This window comes from Anomaloglossus baeobatrachus, chromosome 9 (assembly GCF_048569485.1).
Source record: "Anomaloglossus baeobatrachus isolate aAnoBae1 chromosome 9, aAnoBae1.hap1, whole genome shotgun sequence".
Lineage (NCBI taxonomy): Eukaryota > Metazoa > Chordata > Amphibia > Anura > Aromobatidae > Anomaloglossus > Anomaloglossus baeobatrachus.
In genome coordinates this window covers 199,927,389-199,950,426 of record NC_134361.1, presented here as the reverse complement: position 1 = coordinate 199,950,426, position 23,038 = coordinate 199,927,389, and the positions used below count along the sequence as shown (strand labels likewise).

The window sequence follows — 23,038 nt, the reverse complement described above, 5'->3', positions numbered from 1 at the left end:
CAATGCAGGATCGGGAAACAACCCATCCACCGGAGCACAATGCAACCACAGACCATCAGCTCTGCAAGAGAGCCGAACATAGTATATCAGAACCATGACATCAGGTTTTTATATTAAAAGGAATAATTTATCGTATATGTCAGGCACCTCACACGTACCTACTTTTAGCTCCGGTCCAAAGAGACTTGGTTCCGCCAAAGAGCTGCAGTTCCATCGGCTATGCTGAAACTGATAACGGCATTCTTCGGTTCCTAAGCGTACCCCCGTACCTATGGCTACCATGGCATCTGGACGGGCTTCACAAATGCTTCTCTGTCTTGGTGAAAGACCCGGCATTTTTCGGCAGATAATACTGGCTCCAAGAGCTAGCACAGAAGATACACCTCTGACAAAGAGAAGACAAGAAGAGATAGCACATTTAGAAGACAGTAGTGTCGGTGTACTCAATAAAAAGCATAAAATAACCAAAAACATGATGTAAATGAATAGAATAAATGCAATATTTTATATAACCTTGCAATTAAAAAAAATATATATATAAATGGATGCACAGTTTTGTATAGGGGAAATCAGGGTCTGCACATAGGGAGGGGAGCCGGCACCTGCTCCTTTCAAGCGGTATAAGACCATGAAAAGACCCTTTTAGAATTGCAATGTTGCTAGTTTCCGGGGTATTGAGACAGTAGATCCTCATTAATATTGATTCAGTAGAGAACTGAGGGTCATTCATAACTTGTAGGACATGGCCATAGAATACGTCTATGGTAAATGCACAGCCGGTGGTGACTATGGCTTGGCCAAGCAATTGGGACAATGGGCAATGTCCAAATAGCAGAGACCTGATAAGCCCAAAAGGACAATTCCATCTGCTTTGGAGGTAGAAATGGACCCCTTACTTCTTGGTCCCCTGTGCGGCTGCACAGGTTGTCCGCCCCGATCTATATACACCATGGACATAATGTAAACCAAAATCTTGCACAATTGCATCATTCTTCGGTTAAAGGGGTTATCCCTTGTAAAATGGAATTGTACCATAGGGTTGTAGAAAAAAAATCAGCCAATTACTGAGATCAGCGGCTCATGCTAGTTTAGTGATTGTCTGTAGTGGTGATAGATACTATAGACGTGACGTCACTGCTGCAAACGATCCAAAAAAATTGAAGCATCTGGTGTTGGATCCATGGAGGGTATATAGTTTATAGGGCAAAAACCTGCTGATTGGTTCCCTTAAGGGTATGTGCACACCCAGCAGATTTTTTGCAGAAATTTTCTGCATCAAATCTGCACCTTCTCCCAGAAAAATGCACCAAAAACGCATGTGTTTTTTTAGTGAAGTCAATGACTGGAAGAACTAAAAAAATGCAGGAAAAAAACGCTCCAAAAATTGACATGCTGAAGATTTTTTTCTGCACCAAAATCACCAAGGAAAAAAAAAAAGCACAGCACTTCAGAAATCTCATAGACTTTGCTGGATTCAGGATAGGTATGCAGATTTAAGCACAGATTTCTCAAAAAACACATCAAAAATTGCACTGTGTGCATAGACCCTTAAAGTTGGATTGGCCAAGAGTACCAAAGGATCCCAGTAAAGGTTCAGAAACAATAATAGGCCCCAATTCTTCAGCAAAATATGACCACATTCGGCACTATCTAGAGCAAATCACTAGGGTAGACTAGTAGACCTTATAGACCTTATCGATGATATATCCTGAGTGCACAATGATAACAACAAACACTACAGGCTGGGCCCTCAAAATCATGTCCTCTCGTGGTCCCAATGAAATCTAGTCCCCCTCCCCAGGCAATGTTTTTTGCTTTTCATGTAGAATTATTCCATATACAACCACTAAAATGAAGGCAAAAGATGGTGGTGGATGTATATATATATATATATATATATATATATATATATACAGCTCTGGCAAAAATTAAGAGACCACTTCCAAATTTTCAGTTTTTATGATTTTTCTCTTTATAGGTATATTTTTGAGTAACATGTAAATTGTTCTTTTATTCTATAAACTACTGACAACGTCTCCGAATTTCCAAGCAAAAGATTTTGCATTTATTTTCTGAAAATGAGAAATGGTCAAAATAACAAAAAAATGCACAGTGCTTTCAGACCTCAAATAATGCAAAGAAAACAAGTTCATAATTATTTAGACACAACAATACTAATAATGTTTTATCTCATGAAGCGTTCAGAAATCAATATTTTGTGGAATAACCATGATTATGATCGGCATGCTTTCCACCAGTCTGTCACACTGCTTTTGGGTCACCTTATGCCACTCCTAGTACAAAAATGTAAGCAGTTCTTCTCTGTTTGATGGCTTGTGACTATCCATCTTCCTCTTGATTACATTCCAGAGGTTTTCAATGGGGTTCAGGTCTGGAGATTGGGCTGGCCATGACAGGGTTTTGATGTGGTGATCCTTCATCCACATCCATTGACCTAGCTGTGTAATATGGCGCATTGTCCTGCTGGAAAAAACAGTCCTCAGAGTTGGGGAACATTGCCTGAGCAGAAGGAACCAACTGTTTTTCCAGGATAACCTTGTATGTGACATTTGTAAAAGCTTATCCACATGGCTTCTACCACTGTATTCATATCCAAGTAGAAAATCTGAGGTAAATATGTCACCTGAATCCTAAATATGTCACCGTTACCCTAAATAAGTCACAAGAACCCTAAATAAGTCACCTGAACCCTAAATATGTCACCTGAACCCTAAATATGTCACCTGAATCCTAAATATGTCACCTGAACCATAAATAAGTCACCTGAGACCTAAATATGTCACCTGTACCCTAAATAGGTCACCTGAACCCTAAATAAGTCACCTGAATCCTATGAAAGTCACCTGAACCCTAAATATGTGACCTGTACCCTAAATAAGTCACCTGAACCCTAAATATGTCACCTGAATCCTAAATATGTCACCTGAACTCTAAATAAGTCACCTGTACCTTAAATAATTCACCTGAACCCTAAATATGTCACCTGTACCCTAAACATGTCTCCTGAACCCTAAATATGTCACCTGTACCCTAAATATGTCACCTGAACCCTAAATAAGTCACCTGAACCCTGAATAAGTCACCAAAACCCTAAATATGTCACCTGAACCCTAAATATGGCTTCTGTACCCTAAATATGTCACCTGTACCTAAATAAGTTACCTGTACCCTAAATATGTCACCTGCACCCTATTTAAGTCACCTAAACCCTAAATATGTCTTCTGTACCCTAAATATGTCACCTGTACCCTATATAAGTCACCTGAACCCTAAATATGTCTTCTGTACCCTAAATATGTCACCTGTACCCTAAATAAGTCACCTATACCCTAAATATCTCACCTGAACCCTGAATAAGTCAACGGAACCCTAAATAAATCACCAAAACCCTAAATATGTCACCTGTACCCTAAATATATCACCTGAACTCTAAATAAGTTACCTGAACGCTAAATAAGTCACCTGTACACTAAATATGTCACCTGTACCCTATATAAGTCACCTGAACCCTAAATATGTCTTCTGTACCCTAAATATGTCACCTGTACCCTAAATAAGTCACTTGTAGCCTAAATATCTCACCTGAACCCTAAATATGTCACCTGTACCCTAAATATGTCACCTGTACCATAAATTAGTCAACTGTATCCTAAATTAGCCACCTGAACCCTAGGTATGTCACCTGTAGCCTAAATAAGTCACCTGTACCCTAAATAAGTCACCTGAACCCTAAATAAGTCACCTGAACCCTAAATATGTCACCTGTACCCAAAATATCTCACCTGAACCCTAAATATGTCAGCTGTACCCTAAATTAGTTAGCTGAATGCTAAATATGTCACCTGTAGCCTAAATATATCACCTGAACCCTAAATATGTCACCTGTACCCTAAATATGTCACCTGTACCATAAGTTAGTCACCTGTATCCTAAATTAGCCAACTGAACCCTAAGTATGTCACCTATACCCTAAATATGTCACCAGTACCCTAAATTAGTCAGCTGAATGCTAAATATGTCACCTGAACCCTAAATACGTCACCTGTACCCTAAATATGTCACTTGAACCCTAAATATCTCACTTGTACCTTAAATAAGTCACCTGAACCCTAAATATCTCACTTGTACCTTAAATATGTCACCTGAACCCTAAATAAGTCACCTGAACCCTAAATATGTCACCTGTACCCTAAATATGTCACCTGTACCTAAATAAGTCACCTGTACCCTAAGTATGTCACTTAAAAGCTTTGTAATCGTGCTCTGCGGCGCCATATTTACTCGCTATGCCCCTGTACGGTTAGGGTTGGCACCATTTTGTCCTGAATTTTAGGGTGCATTTTGTTAATACACCAAGATGTTTCAGGTATTGGTACCAACTACAACTCGTAGCATTTAGACATGAGCGGGTTAAAATGAGAAACCTTGTTCTCCCATCGTGCCAGGCTGGGCAAAGATGTCGGGGGCAGTGGGGGTGGAATGGTGGCAGATAACAGGTCATGAAATCCTCTATCGATCTATCCACAGCCTGTAACTGAACTACCCAAAACAACACAAGGGGCCTTTCTGTGCCGGCCTCCCAGAACAAAACGCCTGTGTGTCCCGCTAACAGATCAAGCGTTCTGTCACTTAACACTAAAGTCACGTTTTTATTATTTATTTATCACGAAATACAAGAGAGATGCCCACTGGGCCCCATGAGAGCGAGAAACGTATGAAACAGGGAGGGGGACAGTGCGCGCGTTCACCATTTTGGCTACATGTAAAAACTCTACATTATGTATGTTGGCTACATCTAAATACAGATTTATCCATAGCAACCAATCACATCGCAGCTTTCATTCTGCCAGAGCAGTTTCAGAAATGAAAGCTGAGATCTGATTGGTTGCTATGGACAACAAAGACAGATTTGAGGCCTAGTGCTTCATATGTACATCCGTGGCACCCCAAAAGTAGCTTCCAACTGGTGGGATGAAAAATAAATATAAGAGGGACTACTATGATAAGATTTTGGAAAACAAGGGACACATATACTGTTTTTGTAAATGGACCCCTGCTGCTGTCTGCGTCTCCAAGAAATGTAACCCCCCCATAGTTATTAAACTAATGTCGGCTGAACCTGCCCATATTTACAAGTTTGCCAACAGGCCAATATGTATGGGCCCAAAATATAATTGGTGCTACCTGTGCAGTTGCACAGAGGCCCAATAGGTAAGGGGGCCCATTTCTACCTCGAAACCAGGTGGACTTGTGTGTTTTGAAGAATCATTAGACTGAAAAGGGCCCATGTACTTTTTTCTGCATAGGGGCCCTTTTCTGTCTGGCTACATCTACATACAATGCAGATGGGCAAATTTATCCATAACAACCAATCGCAGCTCAGCTTTCATTTTTCCAGAGCAGTTTCAGAAATGAAAGCTGAGATCTGATTGGTTGCTATGGACAACAAAGACAGATTTGAGGCCTAGTGCTTCATATGTGCCTCTGTGCGACTCCAGTAAGAGATGCGGCCCACTGGCACCTTGGCAGTGGGCCCCATTTCCTACGTGGCACCTCAAAAGTAGCCTAGTACTCCATATGTGCATCCGTGGTACCTCAAAAGTAGCTTCCAACTAGTGGGATGAAAAATAAATATAAGAGAGGGTACTATGATAAGATTTAGGAAATCAAGGGACACATATACTGTTTTTGTAAAATGGCCCTCTGCTGCTGCCTGCGTCTCCAAGAAATGTAACCCCCCCATACATATTAAACTAATGTCGGCTGAACCTGCTGATACTTACAGGTTGGCCAACATGCTGCTATGGACAGATGATGTCTAGGAAGTTAAGGATCCAGTATGTCCAATCCTAAGGTTGCAAGAGAGTATACAGATATTATAGCATGAGATCGCAAATGATTCTTTATGTGAGGTAAAACATTTCCCTATCTGTTTTTAAAAAGTTTTACCTCACAGAAAGAATCAGTTATGATCTCGTGCTGTAATGTCTTTATACTTTTTTTTTTTTACTTCCTCCTCTGCTCAGGAGATGTGATATGATCAGACCATGTCCCTGTACAATCAGACACAGCCATTACACAGTACACAGCAGGGACACATATATAAGATTATCTCAGCACAGGAACATTTTTGTTAAACACATCCAATTGTGGAAATTATTATTATTCCAAGATCTATTAAAATTAACCTTGTTCATGGGAAAATCCCTTTAACTTGAAATTCCTGGCCTTATCTTGTAAAATGTATAGCTTTCATGCCAAATCTCCCAGACTCTTTCCTGGAAAAAAAGGAGACTCTTTCCTGGACTACCGAAAATATTGGTAAAAATCCTGAGGGTCAACGATTCTTCTGGGAAAAGGGAATAGTCCAAAGTTTTTTTTATTGCTGCTGGGATGGCACCATCATTAGTAGGAACCCTGGTATCCAAGCAGATATTTAGGTGGTGGGTACTGTGATCTGGAGGATGACACATTTGTAGCCCAAAATTATGCTGACATCTACACTTTAATGGGGGTTTTCAGTAAATTCAACTGTTATGCAACTTTCTAATAAACTTTATCAATTTCTGATAGTTTTCAAGTTTCAAGATCTCTGCTTGCTGTCAGTTTAAACCGAAGTGATGGGCACACAAGTGCAAGACCCATCTACGATAACTGGACTATCTGTATAGTGCCGCTCCGAGTCTCCCATCCCATGACTGAGACCAATGAAGGAGCCCAGTCAATGGCAGCAAGCAGAGATCTTAAAAATCAAGAATTTATAACAATGTATATTTGAAAAGGCAAAAAAAAAGACAAAGGACATGGATTATTGGTGGAACCATGTGTCCTGTGGTCTGAGGAGACGAAGATAAGCTTATTTGGTTCAAATGGTGTGAAGAATGTGTCGTGGCAAATAGATGAGGACTACAAAGACAAGTGTGTCCTGCCTACAGTCAGGCATGGTGGTGGAGGGTCATGGTTTGAGGCTGCATGAGTGCTGCCAAATGTGGTGTGTTACAATTCATTGAGGGAACCATGAATGCCAACATGTACTGTGACATACTGAAGCAGAGCATGATCCCCTCCCTTCATATTCCAATATGATAATGAATAAACACCTCCAAGACAACCACAGTCTTGCTAAAGAAACTGAGGGTAAAGGTGCTGGACTGTCCAAGTGTCTCCAGACTTAAATCCCATGGGCTTCCTGAAATGGAAGGTGGAGGAGCATAAGGTCTCTAATACCCACCAGCTCCGTGATGTCGTCATGGAGGATGGAAGAGAATCCAGCGGCTCCTGTGAAGCTCTAGTGACCTCCATGCCCAAGAGAGTTAAGTCTGTGCTGGAAAATAATGGTGACCATACAAAATATTCACAATTGGGCACAATTTGAGTATTTTTATTAGGGATGTGCTCACTTTTGTTGCCAGCGGTTTAGACATTAATGGCTGTGTGATGAGTTATTTAGAGGACACTAAATGTAGCCTGTTAGGCCTCTTTCACACGTCCGTGAAAAACCACTCACGTTTTTCACGGACGTGTCAAAGGTGCGTTTTGCCCTCCGTGAGCCGTGTTTATGGCACACGTGTGTTCTCAGTGTGTTATCCGTGATGAGACACGGAGAACGGGAACTTTCTACTCACCTGTCCCTGGCGTTGCTGTCCGTGGTGCTGATCTTCGGTCTCCAGTCCTGCCGACTCCCCGCTGCTGCTGCTTCCGGCCGCAGTGAAGTGAATATGCAATGAGCATAATGAGCGGCGGTCGGCAGCAAGTGACAGCAGCGGCAGAGACAGCAGGGCTGGAGAAGGTGAGTAATGTTGTTTTTTTTTTATCGCAGACATGTGTTTTCTCCGGTGCGTGTCACACGGAACACATCCCTGTAGTCCGTTTGTGTAACGTGTGACTCGTTTGCGTTCCGTGTGACACCCGTGATGCCGGAGAGAAAACGGACATGTCTACGCGTGGAGCACACGTATGCTCCAGATGTACACACGGTCCATGGCAGAATACGCACGTGAGCGCAGACCCATTGATATTAATGGGTCTACGTGTGCCTGTGTCTCCGGTACGTGAGAAAACTGATCAAACACGTACTGGAGGCACGGACGTGTGAAAGAGGCCTTACATTGTATCACAGGGTCAGATCTTCAGTGTTGTCCCATGATAAGAAATATGACAAAATCTACAAGAATTTGAGGGGTGTACTCACTTTTGTTATATTCTGTATGAATACACACACATCAAATTTGTCAGCAATGAGAATGCTATGCCTCACCCATTTCCCCTGCAGTCGCTTGTTTAATTAAGATTGATTTGCTTTTCTGTCTGGTCTGGTATAACGTGTCTGGAACATGCCTCGATATCACAGCCATGTCTATCTTGGGCACATCTGCCAAAGCACATGAATAAGAGGCAGCTAGGTGGCATGATTGTGTGCAGTATATATCGTCTAATATGATCAGAATCTACTTTACCTCTTAAAAACAACCCCTTTGTTTTGGGGTACACGGACATTATAGAGAGGGGCAATTTTTGCAACCCCCCTTTTATGAGCATGGAGCAAGCAAACCAAGTATTTGTGTCTATGGTTGGTTATTTGACCGAGTGCCACGCTAGGGAAGTACCAAGCGTACGGCGAAAATGAAGGGGAACTGCGTCTAAGGAAGGGAGAGCTGGTGACCCTTGTCCAAACCTACTGCTGATCCCTGGGGTCCCTCACCACCCTATATACAGTTAGGTCCAGAAATATTTGGACAGTGACACAAGTTTTGTTATTTTAGCTGTTTACAAAAACATGTTCAGAAATACAATTCTATATATAATATGGGCTGAAAGTGCACACTCCCAGCTGCAATATGAGAGTTTTCACATCCAAATCGGAGAAAGGGTTTAGGAATCATAGCTCTGTAATGCATAGCCTCCTCTTTTTCAAGGGACCAAAAGTAATTGGACAAGTGACTCTAAGGGCTGCAATTAACTCTGAAGGCGTCTCCCTCGTTAACCTGTAATCAATGAAGTAGTTAAAAGGTCTGGGGTTGATTACAGGTGTGTGGTTTTGCATTTGGAAGCTGTTGCTGTGACCAGACAACATGCGGTCTAAGGAACTCTCAATTGAGGTGAAGCAGAACATCCTGAGGCTGAAAAAAAAGAAAAAATCCATCAGAGAGATAGCAGACATGCTTGGAGTAGCAAAATCAACAGTCGGTTACATTCTGAGAATAAAGGAATTGACTGGTGAGCTTGGGAACTCAAAAAGGCCTGGGCGTCCACGGATGACAACAGTGGTGGATGATCGCCGCATACTTTCTTTGGTGAAGAAGAACCCGTTCACATCATCAACTGAAGTCCAGAACACTCTCAGTGAAGTAGGTGTATCTGTCTCTAAGTCAACAGTAAAGAGAAGACTCCATGAAAGTAAATACAAAGGGTTCACATCTAGATGCAAACCATTCATCAATTCCAAAAATAGACAGGCCAGAGTTAAATTTGCTGAAAAACACCTCATGAAGCCAGCTCAGTTCTGGAAAAGTATTCTATGGACAGATGAGACCAAGATCAACCTGTACCAGAATGATGGGAAGAAAAAAGTTTGGAGAAGAAAGGGAACGGCACATGATCCAAGGCACACCACATCCTCTGTAAAACATGGTGGAGGCAACGTGATGGCATGGGCATGCATGGCTTTCAATGGCACTGGGTCACTTGTGTTTATTGATGACATAACAGCAGACAAGAGTAGCCGGATGAATTCTGAAGTGTACCGGGATATACTTTCAGCCCAGATTCAGCCAAATGTCGCAAAGTTGATCGGACGGCGCTTCATAGTACAGATGGACAATGACCCCAAGCATACAGCCAAAGCTACCCAGGAGTTCATGAGTGCAAAAAAGTGGAACCTTCTGCAATGGCCAAGCCAATCACCAGATCTTAACCCAATTGAGCATGCATTTCACTTGCTCAAATCCAGACTTAAGACGGAAAGACCCACAAACAAGCAAGACCTGAAGGCTGCGGATGTAAAGGCCTGGCAAAGCATTAAGAAGGAGAAAACCCAGCGTTTGGTGATGTCCATGGGTTCCAGACTTAAGGCAGTGATTGCCTCCAAAGGATTCGCAACAAAATATTGAAAATTAAAATATTTTGTTTGGGTTTGGTTTATTTGTCCAATTACTTTTGACCTCCTAAAATGTGGAGTGTTTGTAAAGAAATGTGTATGTGAGGTAAATCCGGAGAGATGACGATAAATCATGATATTCAAGTATGTCAGGAAGCCCTCTCCTGGTGTCAACCCCCCTTTCCCCCACACAACTGGTTTAGCAACAAACTCCATGGCCATGTCCTGTGATATGGAAATTAGGTGGCTTTGGGACAATGGACACAGGATGGCTCCCTGCCGTCACCCTGTAGTAGGAGCTGCTAGCTAATTAGCAAGGCTCTGGAAATAGCCAGACAGAACGACTCCAGTAAAAAATGGTTCATATCTCGCAAGCCATATTTCCGATAAATATGGCAACCATAAAAATGGTGTCTCCGCATGTGGACGATGCCGGCACCCCCTTTTTATGGGAACAGGACATTGGGAAATGCCCCAGGCGTGATATCAGCCAATGGGGAACTGGCAGACAGGTCATGAGTCCCCTCGTTCTGTAGCTAAATTCATAACTGTCACAATGAGAGCATTGGCGTCTGCCTACGACGCTCCCAGGCAAAGTTATAGCCAAAATCCCCTTGGCTGGATAATTCTGATCCATGCAGGGGGAGTGGCAGTGCTTCCCTGTGAGGTCACTAAGGTAGGAGGGGACCTGGATCTGCCCAGGTTGATAACCCTACTTCGGCCATTTTCCAGCGTTCTTCTGCTCGGGGGCCTGGTTGGGACAGACCTGTGAGAGAGTTCCTGGAAACCTGGTCTACAGCGCCCCCCTGTGGCCAGACACACAAGGTAACTGATTGAATTGCATACCTGTTTGTAACCCATGCTTTGCTTGTAACTGTACTCTGACATAACTGTATATTCTGTAGATTCCCTATTGTATATATTGTAGTTTCTAGTGTGCTTTAGGCGATTAAATTATATAATTAATCTTGGGCTGTTCTGTTATCTCGATCTTGAATCCCACGTCTGTGTGTTCGGCTAATAGTTACCGTAAATCGGTTGGTGGCAGCGAGTTGTGCCAAGGATTATTGTGGGGAGGCCAGTGAGATTCGGGGAGAGTTTATATATTCCGCCCGCGGAGGTCGGGGGAATATATACCCTTCTCTCGCCGGGGGCCCTTCAATAATCGGCATAAGTAGTATAGCGGCCTCCTTGCTTATTGTCGGGCAATTCCATAATTGGCCTGACTATAAGAGGGGCGCTAGAGAGCGCGTCACGTGCTCTGTCTGTCGGTCGGGAGGTATAAAGTAGGGGTGACCCCCACTTGTTACCCCCCGATTGTGACGTACTGGTAGCCAGCGCGGGGGATTTCTGAGTGACCCCCCCGGTGGTTTGTGACATATTGGTGGCAAGCGGTGGGATCGAGATAATAGTGTGTGTGAGTGTGAGACCCATACTCCCAGACACTAAAGACTGCCTGCAGCAGCTGTGGCTGCTGGGGTCTTCAGACTAGCTCAACACTAGAGTGTCAGAGTGCAGATACTGTAAGGTGTGTGGAGGCATCAGGTGTCAGTTCTGTGTCAGTGACCAAAGTCTGCAACAATGGCTGATAGCACCAGGAGCAAAGCCAAAGGAATGGCCGATGCTCAGGCCAGAGACGATGAGGAGGTTGTCCACGAGCCCTCCAGGAGCCCGACGCCAGAGAACAGCTCTGCAGAGGACATCGCACAACCTGGGACTGCTGGACAAGATGAGGAGGAGCTCGCCCAAGGTTCCTCAACGAGCCAGATGCCAGCCCTCCGCTCTGCAATGGACAGTGAAGCACCAGGCTCCGCAGCGGGCCGCAGATCACCACGTGCCATTCCACCGAGCCTGGGAGGCTCGGATAGCCTTCTTCAAATGGCTATGGCCCTTCTCCAGGCTGGAGACCGGGATACCTACGAAATACTCATGGCAGAGCGCAGGGCAGAGCGGCAGGCAGCGCGTGAAGAGCGCCAGGCAGAGCGTGACTACCAGCTGCAGCTAGCTCAGCTCCGGCCCTCATCAGCCACACGTGACCTTCAAGACACCAAACTTCCAAAGGTCCGTGTTGAGGACTTCCCAGTGCTGGAGAAGGATGGAGACTTGGACTCTTTCTTGACTGCTTTTGAACGGACTTGCTTGCAGCATCATCTGAACAAGGACCAGTGGGCCAAATACCTGACCCCCCGTTTAAGGGGTAAGGCCCTGGATATCCTTGGGGACTTGCCTGCTGAGGCGGATCAGGGCTACGACACCATCAAGCGGGCCCTGATCCAACAGTACAACCTCACCCCGGAGTCCTACCGCAAGAAGTTCCGGACGCTGCAGAAGGGACCAAAGGACTCCTGGGCTGACCACCGGCGGGCACTTGCCCGAGCTGCCGACCACTGGACCCAAGGCCTGCAGCTTTCCACCGGACCGGAGATCCTGGACTTGTTCATCACGGAGCAACTCTTGTGGAACTGCCCTGAGGATCTCCGCCAGTTCATCCGAGACCAGAAGCCAAAGGGATCCACGGCTACAGCTGCCCTTGCCGATGACTACACCAACAACCGGGCCCCTGAGGCCAGGAGAGCGGCCACCAGCAGCACCTGGAGAGGGGGTAAGATGAATTCTGCGACTGCCCCACCTGCCCCTAGACTGCAGGGGGTGTCCCCCTCAACTCCCCTCTCCAGGCCCGTGGCGGAACCAAGACGGTGCCACCAGTGCAACCTACCTGGACACTTCAAGGCCATGTGCCCTCAGCGTCCCAAGGCCCCGGCTCCGTCCCCGTCCCAAGGGCCGCCCAAGGTGTATTGTGTGGGTGGGGGTGGTGGTAGGTCCCTGGACAGCTTCCAACCTGTCACCGTCGGCCGGTCTGTGACCATAGGACTGCGAGACAGCGCCTCGGAGGTGACTCTGGTGCGGCCTGAGATGGTGTCCCCCCAAGACTTGATCCCTGGAAAAACCCTCGCTGTCTCCGGGATTGGAGGCACTGACCCGGCGCTGCCTGTTGCTAACATTTATGTGGACTGGGGCGCAGGGCGAGGGGTGAGGGAGGTGGGGGTAACTGATCGGATCCCTGCAAACGTGCTACTTGGGACAGATTTGGGGCAAATAACCTCCCAGTTTGGCCCCGCCCCAAAGGCTGAACCTTCAGCCAGTACTGACATGCCTCCGGACAATGTTAATGTGTTATCTATGAATGATGTAAGGGAGGAGGGAGTGAACTCTGATATTTCTGCTTGCACAGACACCATAGACACACACACAGCTGCAGCTGTGACAGGGGAGGGGGTCAGAGACAGGTGTGACAATGCCTCTACAAGTAACCAGCCTGTGAGCTGGGATCTGTTGCCCTCTGCAGGGATAAGCAGAGAGCAGGGTGCTGCAGGGGGAGGACCAGTGTGTGGGGTGGGGGCTACCACAGCAAATGTGGGGTCCCCAGAGATTTCACACCGGGGTTCTGTTGCTGCAGGAGGGGAACAGGCAGGTGAGATTGGGGCCGGTCCAGGAGCGGAAGTGCTCCCAGGTAAGATCTCGGTGCATGGTTCCCCCACAACCGGGGTGTCAGGAAGCCAGGTAGGTCTGCCTGAACCGGCGACTTGGTCAGGAACGGAGGAGGAGCAGGCACGACCCACGGTCGCAGCGGCTGTGGCCGCTGTCACCCGCAGTGGGAGTGCTGGAAGCCAAGGGGCCTCCCGGAGGTCCGATAGCTCTTCCCCTTCTGACCAAGTGGCAGCCGAGTCAGGTGGAGGCCAGGACACAGGTCCCGGGGTACTGACTGAAGATGTGACAGTCTCGTCGATTCTGGCCACATCTAGTCAGGGGTTTCAGGCAGCGTTAGAAGCTGACGACAGCCTGAAAGCTCTTAAGGAGCAGGCGGCACAGCCTCCCTCGGACTCGGACCCGGAGCGAGTGGTCTGGGACCAAGGACGGCTGTACCGGGCCACGGTCCAGCAGGGTTCACCGGAGGCGTGGCCCAGGGACCGACAGTTGGTGGTACCCTATCCGTTCCGGACGGAGTTGTTGCGGATCGCACATGAGATTCCGATGGCCGGACACCTAGGGATCGCTAAGACCAAGGCCAGGTTAAACCAGCATTTCTACTGGCCAAAAATGGGGGCCGATGTGGCTGCCTACTGCCGTTCGTGTGAAACCTGTCAGAGAGTGGGGAAGGCGGGGCCACGCCCCAAAGCCCCACTGGTATCTCTGCCCATCATCGATGAGCCTTTCAGGAGGGTGGCTGTGGATCTGGTCGGCCCGCTGGCCATCCCCAGCAGCTCCGGGAAACGCTTCATACTGACGGTAGTGGACTATGCCACCCGGTACCCAGAAGCAGTGGCCTTGTCGTCCATTCGGGCTGACAAGGTGGCCACCGCATTGCTGGAGATTTTCTCCCGAGTGGGTTTTCCCCAGGAAATGCTCACCGACCGGGGGACCCAATTCATGTCCCAGCTGATGGAGACCCTCTGTAAGCAAGTCCAGGTGCGACATCTGGTGGCCAGCCCGTACCATCCACAGACTAATGGCCTGTGCGAGCGGTTCAATGGCACCTTAAAGCAGATGCTTAAGATGTTGGTCGACTCCCATGGGCGTGACTGGGAGCGGTATCTCCCACACCTGTTATTTGCTTACCGGGAGGTTCCACAGGCCTCAACAGGATTCTCACCGTTTGAGCTCCTGTACGGGCGACGTGTGCGGGGCCCCCTGGCTCTGGTGAAAGAGGCTTGGGAAGGGGATTTGGCCACCCCTGGAGTGTCGGTTATCGAGTATGTCATGCGCTTCCGGGACAAAATGCAGGCCTTGACGCAACTGGTACACGACAATATGGCTCAAGCCCAGGCCGATCAGAAGCGTTGGTACGACCAGAACGCTTGTGAGAGGACCTACCAAGTGGGTCAAGAGGTGTGGGTACTGGTCCCCGTACCACAGGACAAGCTTCAGGCAGCCTGGGAAGGCCCATACCTCGTGTACCAGCAGCTCAACCCTGTGACGTACCTGGTCACCCTGGACCCTGCCCGTGGAAGGCGGAAGCCCTTCCATGTGAACATGATGAAAGCACATCATGAGCGGGAGGCATGTGCGCTCCCCGTGTGCAACCTGCCCGAGGAGGGAGAAGCGGAAACCCTCTTGGATATGCTAGCCCAGGTTAGGGCAGGCGGATCCATTGAGGATGTGGAGGTTGGCCACCAGCTCTTGGAGGACCAACGGTCCCAGCTGTGGGCCACCCTACACCCCTTCCGGGGGTTGTTTACCAACCAGCCCGGAAGGACTGACTTGGCTGTCCATCACGTGGACACTGGGGATCATCCCCCGATCCGGCGTTCAGCATATCGGGTCTCCCTGGAGGTGCAGCAACACATGCGCCAGGAGATTGACGAGATGCTGGAGCTGGGGGTGATCCAGGCATCCAACAGCGCTTGGGCCTCGCCTGTAGTCCTCGTCCCTAAGAAGGACCGAACCACTCGGTTCTGCGTGGACTACAGGGGGCTCAATGCTGTCACGGTCGCCGATGCGTACCCAATGCCACGCATCGATGACCTGCTCGATCAGTTGGCCGGGGCTCAGTACCTGACCATCATGGACCTGAGCCGGGGATATTGGCAGATCCCCCTGACTCGCAAGGCCAGGGAACGCTCTGCCTTTATTACCCCATTTGGACTGTACGAGTCCACGGTGATGCCATTCGGGATGAGGAATGCCCCTGCCACTTTCCAGCGGATGGTCAACACCCTGCTCAAGGGACTTGAAGGGTACGCGGCCGCGTACCTGGATGACATTGCCGTCTTCAGTCCCACCTGGGAGGACCACCTAGAGCATCTAGCACAGGTGCTCAGGCGGATCCACCGGGCAGGTTTGACCATCAAGCCGGGAAAGTGTCAGCTGGCCATGAGCGAGGTCCAGTACCTCGGTCACCGGGTAGGCGGGGGAACACTGAAGCCCGAGCCTGAGAAAGTGGAGGCCATCGCATCCTGGCCCACCCCCAGGACCAAGAAGCAGGTGATGTCCTTCTTGGGGACCGCTGGGTACTATAGGAGGTTTGTTCCATGCTATAGTAGCCTGGCAAAGCCCTTGACGGACCTCACCAAGAAGAAGCTGCCCTCTGCAGTCGATTGGACAATGGACTGCGAGACAGCCTTCCGGGCCCTAAAGGACGCCCTGTCCAGCCCGCCCGTGCTACAGGCAGCCGACTTCACGCGGCCGTTTGTAGTACAGACCGACGCCAGTGACTTCGGCCTCGGTGCGGTGCTCAGCCAGGTGGACTCTGCGAGCCAAGAGCACCCGGTCTTGTACCTGAGCAGGAAGCTGTTACCAAGGGAAGTTGCCTATTCCACGATGGAGAAGGAGTGCCTGGCCATAGTGTGGGCCCTGCAGCGTCTGCAACCCTATCTATACGGGCGCCACTTCATCGTGGAGACGGACCACAATCCCCTCAGCTGGTTGCACACCGTCTCTGGGACGAATGGGCGATTGTTGCGATGGAGCCTTGCGCTCCAGCAATACAACTTCACCATTCGCCACAAAAGGGGCCGTGACCACGGTAACGCAGACGGGCTGTCCCGACAAGGAGAGGTCGCGGACGGGCGCACGGGGGAACACCGGAGTGTGCTGCCCCCTAGCGCCCTCAAAAGGGGGGAGGTGTGAGGTAAATCCGGAGAGATGACGATAAATCATGATATTCAAGTATGTCAGGAAGCCCTCTCCTGGTGTCAACCCCCCTTTCCCCCACACAACTGGTTTAGCAACAAACTCCATGGCCATGTCCTGTGATATGGAAATTAGGTGGCTTTGGGACAATGGACACAGGATGGCTCCCTGCCGTCACCCTGTAGTAGGAGCTGCTAGCTAATTAGCAAGGCTCTGGAAATAGCCAGACAGAACGACTCCAGTAAAAAATGGTTCATATCTCGCAAGCCATATTTCCGATAAATATGGCAACCATAAAAATGGTGTCTCCGCATGTGGACGATGCCGGCACCCCCTTTTTATGGGAACAGGACATTGGGAAATGCCCCAGGCGTGATATCAGCCAATGGGGAACTGGCAGACAGGTCATGAGTCCCCTCGTTCTGTAGCTAAATTCATAACTGTCACAATGAGAGCATTGGCGTCTGCCTACGACGCTCCCAGGCAAAGTTATAGCCAAAATCCCCTTGGCTGGATAATTCTGATCCATGCAGGGGGAGTGGCAGTGCTTCCCTGTGAGGTCACTAAGGTAGGAGGGGACCTGGATCTGCCCAGGTTGATAACCCTACTTCGGCCATTTTCCAGCGTTCTTCTGCTCGGGGGCCTGGTTGGGACAGACCTGTGAGAGAGTTCCTGGAAACCTGGTCTACAGCGCCCCCCTGTGGCCAGACACACAAGGTAACTGATTGAATTGCATACCTGTTTGTAACCCATGCTTTGCTTGTAACTGTACTCTGACATAACTGTATATTCTGTAGATTCCCTATTGTATATATTGTAGTTTCTAGTGTGCTTTAGGCGATTAAATTATATAATTAATCTTGGGCTGTTCTGTTATCTCGATCTTGAATCCCACGTCTGTGTGTTCGGCTAATAGTTACCGTAAATCGGTTGGTGGCAGCGAGTTGTGCCAAGGATTATTGTGGGGAGGCCAGTGAGATTCGGGGAGAGTTTATATATTCCGCCCGCGGAGGTCGGGGGAATATATACCCTTCTCTCGCCGGGGGCCCTTCAATAATCGGCATAAGTAGTATAGCGGCCTCCTTGCTTATTGTCGGGCAATTCCATAATTGGCCTGACTATAAGAGGGGCGCTAGAGAGCGCGTCACGTGCTCTGTCTGTCGGTCGGGAGGTATAAAGTAGGGGTGACCCCCACTTGTTACCCCCCGATTGTGACGTACTGGTAGCCAGCGCGGGGGATTTCTGAGTGACCCCCCCGGTGGTTTGTGACAGTGTACAATTCCTACAATTTCTATCAGATATTTTTGTTCAAACCTTCAAATTAAACGTTACAATCTGCACTTGAATTCTGTTGTAGAGGTTTCATTTCAAATTCAATGTGGTGGCATGCAGACCCCAACTCGCCAAAATTGTGTCACTGTCCAAATATTTCTGGACCTAACTGTAGGTTCCGCACCTATACACCGAGCCGGATACCTGACCCTAGGCATCCCTAGTGATGGTCCCTGGGGTTCCTCACCACCCTAGATAGGTTCATTATCTATGCGCCAAGCCGGATACCTGACCCTAGGTATCCCTACTGCTGGCCCCTGGGGTCCCTCACCTCCCTAGATAGGTTTCGCACCTATGCGCCGAGCCAGGTACCTGAAACTAATTATCCCTAGTGCTGGTTCCTGGGGTTCCTCACCACCCAAGATAGGTTCCGCACCTATACGCCGAGCCGAATACCTGATCCTAGGTATCCCTACTGCTGGCCCCTGGGATCCCTCACCAGATAGGTTAATTAAATATGCGCCGAGCTGGATACCTGACCCTAGATATCCCTACTGCTGGCCACTGGGGTCCCTCACCTCCCTAGATAGGTTCCGCACCTATGCGCCGAGCCGGATACCTGACCCTAAGTTTCCTTAGTGCTGGACCCTAAATAGGCAACGGGTGGGATGAGCTCTTTGTCAACCCCACTAAACACTAAAGAAGATGCAAGGAGGACAGACTGGGGAAAAATGCATGAACTACTTATCCACAGATGACTCAGGTAGAAGTTCAGCAAAGTTTCAGCAACGATGACACAGATGAGTACAAGCCACCTGCTTGCAACCAGAGCTTGAATGAACTGAATAATATCACCAGCACCAGTCAAAGGAAGATGGGAGTATTTACGCACAAGGGGAATACTGATAATCAGCAGCTGGACAGGATGAGAAATTCCCTGGGTCCTAAAGGGGAAGAGATGAAAACTCAGTAGGAAAGCTGAATACTAAAAGCAAGAACAATAGAAAGTGAGGGAGCATGTTCTGCAGCCAAACACTGTGACCTTCTATTGCCATTATGCCACACCCGTGACACACCCGTGACACCAGGTAGCATGTAATTCTACATTACTAGTAGCAGTGATGTGGCTCCAGCTTTGTCTAGTCACGATACACTATGAATTTCCCCTCTGGATTTTTTTTCACCTTATATCAGACCTGTGTGAACATACACCCAAGGAGACGAGCTGTATAAAACTTTTCTGGACTTTCGAAAAGTTTTGACATCGCAAAAAAACGCCATAAGCTTTTATTGATGAGAACCAAGTGATAAAACCTCAACTGATCTCTAAAACCAAGGGGCTGATCGCTGCTCTCCTCCGAGAATAAAGATGGGCTCACTGGAAAAGTCTATGACCCCGATTCATCAGCCATGTTTCTTTAAGTGAATTTTCTCTTTTTTTTTGCCTTGGGGTATTAGTTGCCATTATTTGTGGCAAGTCCTTCAAAATGGAGCACATTAGTTCATACATTTTTGCACAAAATCAAAGGATGACAGACAGTCCTGTGGTGTCCGGGTGTAGAAGGTCGCAGAGTTTGGCTACACAAGCTGCTCCCAGACATTCTATTTCTCCCTGCTGTGGTATAAATGGTATCCTATGTATCTTATCTGCTTGGGATTAATCCCTTTCCTTTTAGGACCCTGCAGATATCCTCACCTTTTAGCTATTAATCATCATCACTTCCCCTGGTGTCCTTAAATACTCACATTTCCTCCTGGTGTTTGCTGGTGATAGCATTATTTTCCTACACAAGTAGTCGGCTTGTATCCTTCTGAAGTATCACGGTTGTTCTTTCTTGTACCTCTTCGAGAGTCATCCTGGAGATAAGTTGTTCTTATACTTTCCCTGTGTCTTCATTAGAACTTAGTGGGGTTGACTAAGCGCTCATCCCTTCCGTTCCCTACCTAGGGCCCAGCACAGGTTCAGCCAGGGCCAGGTATCCTGCTCGGCGCATAGGTGCGGAACCTATCTAGGGTGGTCAGGGGAACCAGGGGCTAGCAGAAGGTTTGGTCAGGGGGTCACCATCTCCCCCTTCCCTAAACACAGGGTCTCATCGTCTCTTCCCTGTCACCATATGTGAGGTTCTTCCCCATACCTAGCGTGATAGGTAAGGTGGCCATTTCTACCTCCAAAGCAGGTGAAATTTAGCATTTTTATGAGTTCTTGAGCTGCAAAGGGCCCATATACTGTTTTTGCACAGGGACTGGTGTACATATGCACAAAAATTTAGCAACTTTTTAAAAAGTCACAAATCAGGATTCAGCCACAAATAAACTCCAGCCACAATAGAAAACTGACAAAAACACACGAAGAAGTAGAAAATAGACTTAAAATAGGCTCAAATCAAAAGAAGAATTTGGTGCAAAATAATAAACAGCCATAAAATAGGAGCTGGACAAAAAATAGGCCCAAATTCAATAATCAACCAGGCCCTACAGGTGCGTTTTTAATCTTTAAGAAGAGCAGCCCTCAGCTGTGAGCTCTTGCACCTTTGCATTAGCGATCGGTGGGGGTCTTGGCCCTGTAACGCCTGCCTGGATCAACAGACTCAGGTGGGATGTAATGGACAGACTACAGGGAAGCCACTCACCAAGCAGGACCCCCAGAACCCTGAAACCCTTTAACCCCTATACAGGGATTTGGAATTACACAGGGCCCCGGAGATCACTACCTGTGGAAGGCTGCAGTCCGATGAGAGTAGTAGTCAGGCAGAGTCAAACCAGGAATAGCAGAACAGAGACAGAATCTGCAGGCAAGGACGTAATCAGAAAACTTGGCAGAGGTCAAATCCGGATCGGGCAGCGAGGCACAAAAACAGCAGGCAGAAGGGTAGTCAGGAAACAAGCAGAAGTCAGCACACAGGAATCACAAAACAGAATAGGGCGGAGCAGGAGCCAGGAAATCAGAACTATCTCTGGCAGAGGTCAGCAGACAGGAGGGGAGCTAAGAAGGGTGTGGTGTCTTCCCATTGGCTGTAGCTGAACGCTGGCAACTTCAGCTGGAAGACACACGCCACCCACAGTCAGCCAGTGGTACTGCAGATCCCAAGATAACCCAGCCCAGTGGATGATCGGAGCCTGCGCCCACCGGTGCCGCTGGCATCGACTCCTCTCCCATCACCAGCACCATCCAGGGCAGGAACACGGCGTCACCTGGCGATCGGAGCAGAAGTCGCTGGAGCGGATTCCGGTGGTGATGTAACAGGGACTCAGAAAAAAGGGCGTAACTGTAGAAGGTGCAGGGGTTGCAATCGCAAATGGGACTTGGAGACTAGAGAGGTCCAAAAGGGCCATTTAGTCCATATGAGACGACCAATATTTAAGCTCCTGAACGTTTAATGCCTCCAAGATTGGGGCAGTGGTCACCTCCTCTCCAGTCACTCTCATGGGACTGCCGACGACCAGCCAAGAGCAGTGCGTGGCTATTTCTGGTGGTCTCATTAAGGCCTCTTTCACACGTCCGTGTCTCCGGTACGTGTTTGGTCCGTTTCCTCACGTACCGGAGACACGGGCACACGTAGACCCATTAAAGTCAATGGGTCTGCGCTCACGTGCGTGTTCTGCCATGGACCATGTGTACGTGTGGAGCATACGTGTGTCCATGTACTCCACACGTAGACATGTCCACTTTTCTCCGGCATCACGGGTGTCACACGGAACACAAACGGACCACACGGAGGTGTTCCGTGTGACACGCGCCGGAGAAAACACACGTGTCTGACAAAATAATAAAAAAACTTTACTCACCTTCTCCAGCCCTGCAGTCTCTGCCGTTGCCACTTGCTCCGACCGCCGCTCATTATGCTCATTGCATATTCACTTCACTGCGGCCGGAAGCAGCAGCAGCGGGGAGTCGGCAGGACCGGAGACCGAAGATCAGCACCACGGACAGCGACGCCAGGGACAGGTGAGCAGAAAGTTCCCGTTCTCCGTGTGTTATCACGGATAACACACGGAGAACACACGTGTGCCATAAACACGGCTCACGGAGGGCAAAATGCACCTTTGACACGTCTGTGAAAAACGTGCGTGGTTTTTCACGGACGTGTGAAAGAGGCCTAAGACTGTATGGAGTGGAGGTGCTCATGATCAACCACCGCTCCATTCACATGGGGCTCTTCAGAGCAGGACCGGTCGGGGTGCCATTGTCTGGAATCACAGTGACTGGTAAGCTATGGTTAGAGGATAACGTCCAAATTTGAGAATACCCCTTCACGACCCACAAGCTGACAATTGGGGGGGATTCAGATCTCATTGACCAAAACAGATCTCAATGACAAGTGAAAGGTTTTGTTAAAGCACAATCCCTTTTTAAGGCGACCTCTTTAGTCTAGGCTCTAGCTAGTATTTGGAAGCCAAAACCAGTGATGCGTGAAAAATGCAAAAGTGGTGACGTGTTTCTATTTTATATATTATGTTACACATATATTATATACATAGTATACATTATGGGGGGGGGGAACTGCATCTTCAAGTGTGAAGCTGATAAAACTACACAAAACACAAACATGTGTAAGCGCCGAGACATATGCAAACATAGAATATGTGAAATTTAAACTGCATAATGCTATTGTACCGCCTCGTGTGCTCGGCAGCCGAGCCGCTCGGATCCGGACCTTCAGTGGGTGGCTCGAGGGTCTCCGGACCCAGGGGCCTCACGGTCACTTCAACCCAAAAGGGGGGTTGTGGTTTGGGGACGTAGGTGTACGGCCGGAGCCGTGTTAAGTTCGTGACGCCACCCACGGGATGTGGTGAAGGTGGTCACCACCGCTGCAGTTACAGGGCACCCGGGGTAGATGTTTGGCAGCAAGTTGTTAACCCCTCCAGGGGCAGGGATGGTGGCCTCGGGGGTGTTTGGTGGTGCAGGGAGATGGGCGGCCAGAGGGCACTGTTGTACTCACTATTAGTAAACACACGAGTCTCTGGTAAACCAAGGTGATGGTGGTCGGTGCCCACAGCCGGCTGCAGTCTGGTCCCCCA

At 48.5% G+C, this 23,038-nt stretch overlaps 1 protein-coding gene across 2 annotated transcripts in view; it reads right to left on the bottom strand.

Annotated features, from left to right (window-relative positions):
- LOC142251431 (protein Wnt-7a-like) overlaps positions 1-23,038 on the bottom strand; it is a 42,880-nt gene that overhangs the window by 13,904 nt on the left and 5,938 nt on the right. For both annotated transcript variants that reach the window (XM_075324231.1, XM_075324230.1), the window contains exon 3: positions 159-385. In XM_075324231.1, the coding sequence (XP_075180346.1) occupies positions 159-385 (227 nt within the window). The remainder of the gene's footprint in view (positions 1-158; positions 386-23,038) is intronic.